The sequence below is a fragment of the Olea europaea genome, chromosome 4 (genome assembly GCF_002742605.1).
Source record: "Olea europaea var. sylvestris chromosome 4, O_europaea_v1, whole genome shotgun sequence".
Taxonomy (NCBI): domain Eukaryota; kingdom Viridiplantae; phylum Streptophyta; class Magnoliopsida; order Lamiales; family Oleaceae; genus Olea; species Olea europaea.
In genome coordinates, this window is record NC_036240.1 from 3,240,613 (window position 1) to 3,248,036 (window position 7,424).

At 37.1% G+C, this 7,424-nt stretch overlaps 1 protein-coding gene across 1 annotated transcript; it reads left to right on the forward strand.

Annotated features, from left to right (window-relative positions):
* Positions 1-5,704: 5,704 nt before the first annotated feature.
* On the forward strand, positions 5,705-6,430 carry LOC111393307 (zinc finger AN1 domain-containing stress-associated protein 15-like). The gene has a single exon (XM_023018770.1). The coding sequence runs from the start codon at positions 5,901-5,903 to the stop codon at positions 6,315-6,317; it is 417 nt and encodes a 138-aa protein (XP_022874538.1). The 5' UTR covers positions 5,705-5,900; the 3' UTR covers positions 6,318-6,430.
* Positions 6,431-7,424: the final 994 nt, after the last annotated feature.

Genomic DNA, 7,424 nt, shown 5'->3' on the forward strand with positions numbered 1-7,424 from the left:
TCATTATGAAGTTCACTAATGATCTGCTGCCTTAGTGAATAGTCTGGAATGCACAACTGTATCCATGAAACAGATAACCATTATGCAAAATGAAATCATGTCGGTGGTTATCAGTTATCTCCTGAATTATCTTCCTGAATGAAGGATCTGCAGCATACACATCTAGAAATGCTTCAAAGCCAACAATTCTGGTGCTCATGGTGGTGAGGAGTAATGTACGACGGCTCAATGCGTCTGCTACTCGATTCAAACTCCCTGCTTGATGTCTTAGCATAAATGTAAACTCCTGCAAGTACGCTACCCACTGTGCATGTCGCCTACTCAGCTTGTGCTGACCATTGATGTACTTCAAGGCCTCGTGATCAGTAACAAGGATGAACTCCCTCTGTACTAGGTAATGATGCCAATGCTTCAAAGTTTGAACTATGGCATAGAACTCCAGATCATAGGTCGAATAATTTTTTTCGATCCTGATAGCTTCTCACTGAAAAATGCTACTGGATGCCCTTCGTGGCTCAGAACACCACCAATGCTAACTCCAGACGCATCACAGTTTACCTCGAACACTTTTTCAAAATCTGGGAATGCCAAGACTGGGGCCTCTGTCATCTTCTGCTTAACCAATTGAAAGCTGGCTTCTGTCTCCTCAATTCACTGAAAATTACGCCCTTTAAGGCACTCTGTGATAGGAGCAATCAAAATGCTGAAATTTTTGATGAATCGACGATAGAAGGATGCTAATCCATGGAAACTTCGGACATCGTGTAAACTTTTTAGCTTGGGCCAATTCAAGACTGCCTCAGTTTTAGATTGATCTGCATGAACACCATCAGTAGATACAACAAAACCCAAAAAAATTACAGAAGTTGTGAAAAAAGAACACTTATTCTGATTGATGAATAAGCGCTCCATCCTGATTACATCAAAAATAGCACGAAGATGATCAAAATGTGACTCCCACACCGGACTATAAATAAGTATGTCATCAAAGTAGACTACCACAAACTTTCCCATGAAAGGTCGTAAACCTTATGCATAAACCTCATAAAAGTACTGGGCGCGTTGGATATTCCAAAGGGCATGACCACCCACTCATACAATCCATGCTGTATCTTAAACACCGTCTTCCACTCATCTCCAGGTCTGATTCTAATTTGATGGTATCCGCTTTTAAGGTCAATTTTTTAGAAGACCTTAGAACCGAACAACTGATCTAACATGTCATCCAGACGAGGAACTGGAAACATGTACTTCACTGTAATCCTGTTAATTGCTCTACTGTCAACGTACATCCGCCACAACCCATCCTTATTCGGTACTAGTAGAGCAGGAACTGCACATGGACTCATACTCTCACGAATGTATCCTCTCTGCAATAATTCTACAACCTGTCACTACAACTCTTCAACTTCCTTGGGACTGAGACGATATACTGGTCAGTTTAGCAGACTCGACCCAGAATAAGGTCGATCTAATGTTGAATATCACTCATATGTGGTAACCCCAGAGGAAGATCCTCTAGCATTAAGTCAGAAAACTCCATTAGCAGCTGCTGCACTTCCGCTGGTAAATTCGAGTCATCCTTCACTTCACTATTCTCACAGGGCAGTAGAGCATAAATCGCTTCTCCATTCCCAACCTCTACTAAGAATCTGGACATAGAAAGTAGGTTGTTGTTATTAATTACTGGGGCAGGGGTTGTTTCTTCCCTGCGGAGTGCAAAAACAATTTTCTTCCTTTTGATGCTAAGGGAATAAGTATTTTTCCTTCCATCATGAATAATGCTATGATCATACTGTCAAGGTCGTTCCAACAATACATGACACGCATCCATAGATACCACATCACACCAAGCATTATCAAAATATTTTTTTCAATCAAAAAAGACACTAGACACCATTTCTCTACTATTACTTCACTGCCTTTATTGAAACACGATAATTTGTATGGCTTGGGATGACGATCTATCTTCAGCTACAGTTTCTGGATAGCCTCTTCAGACACTACATTTCACAACTGCCACTATCAATGATTAACTTACAAACTTTATCGACAACTGTATAGGTTGTGTGGAAAACATTGATCTTTAAGCAATTGTCCCCTGAATCGTCCTTGGGAGTCAGCAAACTCTTGCGAATGACTAGAGTCTCTTGGCCATCTCCATACAGCACATCCTCATCTTCACATCGTCATATATAGGCTCTCCAACCTCCTCAATACCTCTATCAAATCCTCTTCAATTAGAAGATTTTTATTCTTCTGACCAATCGGCTTCACGCAATCAGTCACCCTATGTTCCTGTTCACCACATCTGAAGTACTTAATGCCTAAGTTAGGATTGTCCCGCGGGGGCTGATAGGTAGGACAAGATGCTTGAGATCGAACTGGCTAACTACTTTCACTTCTAACCACTGGCTTTCTATTTTGCTGCCTTTCCACGACAAGTGCACGCTGGTATGCTTCAGACACTGTCTACAATGAATGAAGGTTTAGAACACCCTACAGGGGCTACCTTAATCCTGCCACATACCGTGCAACCGTTTGTTCTTCCGTTTCAGATAAATTGTTCTGAGCTACCAATTGATAGAACTCCTCCGTATAATCATCAACAAATCTCGTGCCTTGCCTCGGTGAATGGAGCTGCAGAAATAAAGACTGAGTGTAGCCGAAAGGAAGAAAGTGCCCTTTCATCTTTTTCTTTATCTTCTCCCAATCAGTGATCTTAGACTTGTCTTGCTGCTCTCGCGAATGCCTCAATTGTTCCCACCATGTTGAAGCTATTCTTTTAAGTTTGATGGCGACTAATTTTACCTTGACACGATTTGGAACGTCCTTATACTCAAATATTCATTCCACTTCATTCAGCCAATCAATAAAACCTTCAGCCTATAACTGCCAGCAAACTCTAACAGATCCACTCTGAAATCGAGGTCTACATGGCTATCTTCCCGTCCACGATGCTCCCAGACTGGAGCACGATTGTGATACGGGTTTTCGAAATTGGTATCGAAATCGTGACCCTCTACATCATGATTATCGAACTTTTGTTCTGCCAAACGTTGAGTTAACTCCACAAATTGTCTCTGCAAATCTTCAATCGTCACATCCTGAACATTGTGATCACGGTGTGGGACTTCCTCAATCAGAACCTGCTCTCGACGACCACGACCACGTCCACCAACTATTGTAACTGATGAAAATTTCACCAGAAAATACTGACACTCTGATACCAACTGACGCCGAGTAGGATAGCGATTATCTTATAGGCTAATTGCAACAGACAATTCGCAAGAAAGAAGAAGAAAGAAACGCCAAAAAATAGAGAGAATTCTCTGAAATCTTCACTCAATATCATTAATAATCAAGAATGATGAAAATTGACTCACAAGCTGGGTTAAATAGCTGCAAAATTACGAAATTATCGAAAAATATCAAAAATAGCAAAATTCTAATGATCACACCAAAATAAAATATGAAATAAAAGAAGTAAGCTGTCAAAAATTTGGCTCAATCCAAATTCTCCAATGTCTAGAAAAAGACAAACGAAATATTACCATAAATAGTCAAAAATAACTAAAAATTGAATTTCGAAAAGGAAAACGATAGATTTTGGGCTTGAAATTGACACCCACTAAGCATAGCTGGGTGACCACGATGTGCGTGCCGAAGAGACCTTTTCGAATTGGGGTTATAATAGCGATTCTGATAAGCGTAGCCAAAGTTATGGTCAAATTACCAAAGACGTGTCAAAATTACCCCAATTAAAGAAATATTGCATTTATTTTCTATCTTTCCGCCTATCTGTCATCTCATGGGATCTAAGCGCTATCAACAAGCTATTTGACAAATCAACGTCACTCGACTCGGATCCTTCTAACTCACAATATATCCCAAAATTGAGAGAACTTTCAAACAGGGAAAGAAGAAAACAGAGACAAGCAAAAGAAATGATAGAAAATCAACATTAGAACTAAGTTCAGAACCCCTTACCACTACCTCAGCCAATTTAGCCAGATCGGTCGAGGATAGTTGCAAATCACGGAGAAGCTTTTGTGAGGGATTATGTGATTCCATGCTAGCTCCTATGCAACTAGCTATTATATATCCTCCTTTTGGACTAGCCAGCTTCCACATTAGACCTGACGTCATCAACTTATTTCAGAATTATCAAGATATGAGGTTCGATGTGAGATCAATAGAAAATCCTCATGAACGTATTCAAGCTTTCTTTATGCTCTACGGTATGATCAGTCACGTTGGAATGTCTATGGATGCCTTTCGACTACACTTTTCTCCTCACACATTAAAAGAGGGCGCATGGGAATGGCTAAATTCTTTAATCCAAGGGAGCATCGTTTCATGGAATGAAATGGTGCAGAAGTTCACGTTGAAATTCTTCCCACCATCTCGAGTCCATCATATCCAAATGAAATTCATACTTTTAAGCAAAAAGACCTCAAAAGTTATCTACAAGCATGTAAATATTCAAAGAGTATTTCAGGAAGTGCCACACTCTGAATATTCCTAAAGAATCAAGGATTTGCATATTCTATTTCAGCTTGAGACCTGAATTTCATAACATTGTCGATGTTTCTGTAGAACAGTCGATATTGAATATTCTTTAGATAATACTTTAGACCTTTTTGAAAGAATTGCAGAAAATCAATCCATATAGCCAATAGACAGGGAAGTGCCAAGGAAGACAGCAGAAACACACAACGTTGACATAACTACATCATTAATAGCCCAAATGGAAGCACCGACAAAGAAATTAGATAGACTTACTTAAAATGTGAACATGGTTCACCAGTCAAAACTGGTTTGGGAAGGGTGCGGAGCAGGTCATATTACAGAAAGATATCATTTAGCCTTCACACATGTAATTCAGTCTGAGGAAGTTAATTATATGCAGAACTTTTGTTTGCCCACTTTGAATCAAATTAAAGACTAGTACATTCAATTGAATTTTATTTCTCGGGGACAATACTCTCAACTTACTAAATCTATTACTTGTCAACAATCTCATACGCTTGCGAATTTCATATGTACACCACATATATGCATCCATTAGTTTGTTAATAATAAATGAAAAATCTGGAGAAAAATTATGTATTGTAATAATCTCAACATATGTATCTTGTCAAAAACAACCAATCTTAAACATCGAGATCTATCCACTCCTAAAGATAGGGAATTGGAAATTAATTAATTTTAGGCTCCATAGATATTCATCCATTAATTTGTTAATAATGAAAATGACAAATATTTGCTAACTTGAGTAATAGTAATATCATATATCTTGTCTAAAGAAGGCTAGCTCTATCCCATGAGCTAGGATCCCCATTCATGTCAAGATTAGAGGTTCTTGATGCAGTAGTTGCTTGTACTTTTCATTTTTCAATATGCCCCCCCGCAATGTTCAAGACGCTCTAGGTGAACACCAGTAAAAAGCCATACGGAGTTGTGGAATTTCAACCAAATTTGGAGGATGATTGTAAGGTTGGCATCCATACGTAGAAACACGTCAATGTCCACACTTTTCCCATGATCATCACTTACACAAAACCAATCACAAGGGCATTTTTGTCTTTTCATATCCCCAATCGCTTGGTGCCCCATACATGTTGCAAATAGCTCAACATTATTCCGACATATTACGTTATCGACTCTACCCCCAACCCCCCATCCCTAGCCGTAAAAATCCATATCAAAATATAACCCACAGAATCCTAATCTCCATTTTCGTTTTCATTGATTCATTCTCGATTTACACACACCAAATTCTCCTCATTTCCTCTCTTTTTACAGCGTAAAAAAGCAATCAGTATATAGCTCAGAAGAGAGACAAAGAAGAAACAGAGCTCAAAGTCCCCAAAAGTTTACCTATTTGCACCCCTCAGATGCCAAATCCATCATCGCCAATACAACTGTTTGTTACCGGAGGTGATTGTGAGAGATCGCCTAATGGCTCAAATTCAAAGGTTCCTGGCAATGACGAGCTAAGAACTAGCTCGGCCACGTCACCGGAGAGGTCAGATTTGTTGTTTGCTATGCAAAGGGTAAGAGAATTAGCTGCGGAGGTGAGGAATCGGATCGAATTGAAGAGACCTCGAGAGATGACCCCTTTTTTTAGGATCAGGTGTAGGAAAAAGAATAGGCTGATCGGATTTCGATGCAGGTATGGAGAAATGTTCTGTTCCGAGCATAGATATTCTATTCGACACGATTGTACCCACGACTACAAAGCGACTGGCCAGGAAGCTATAGCCAAGGAAAATCCCATTGTAAAAGCTACAAATCCTCAAGGCTTGAGGTAAAAAAAAAATGAAGATCTAGAATTAGGTAGAATTTGTAAATTCGATAAACTAATGAGGGTATTGTTGTCATTTTATGATTATTGTAATGGTAATTGATCTTCCTTATTTTGCAATTTTAATTTTTTTTATTTAATTACTTTAAAATTTAAGGTGTTTCTTTGATAATTGATATAAATGTTAATTTTGTTTCTTAATTTGATCGATGAGTAATTAATTATATTTCGATATAATTTATTGAGATGCTAAGGTGGCATCTACAAGTGGTGGATGAGTGAGTTGGACAAAAGTGATCTGTGGGGCCCATGTTTTAGAAGATTGAAAAATTCAGCAAAAGTACGCCAAATTAAATAATAATTAATCAATAAAAATCTTACAAAAAGATAAACTCCTCGTGATTCATGAAATATTGGAAATTGATGACGTTGCAACTTCTTTTGGAAATAGTATTACTTTCTTACGAGGACATAGACTTGCTTTCTATTTTCATTTATTTTAAATTATAAGGTTTTTTTTTTTTTTTATGAACATAATGAATTTTTAATGTATCTCGATATTAAGAAATATGATCTATTATTATTTAATGTAAAGATATTGACGAAAAACTTAAGTAAAATTCATAATTTAAATTATATTAATTAAATTTTTCTTAATCGATTTCAATATGAAAGTAAGCCCTTCTTTCATCCTCATTATTTTTAAAATACATTTATCTCTCTTATTTTTAGTCATACATTTTTTAATAAAATAATATTACTCGCAAACTCAAAAAGTTTCTTTATTTTATAACCACACATTCTCTATCAAGATATTATTCCAGAATGCATTTTAGGCAAAAAACAAAAAACAAAAAAGGACTCAAATATGCTTTAAATTAAATATGTCTTTGTGGAATTGATGGAATATGTGTGTTTGCACGTAATTGTGTTGTAACATTATGTTAAATTGACATATTTAGTACATTAATCATGCTATTGAGTACATTATAATTTACATAATTGTTTACATTTTTTTTTATAGGATATCATTATTTACATCCACATTTTTTATATATGCACCTAATATATAAACATCCCTATTAAAATTTTAAAAAATTATTATCTTCATCCA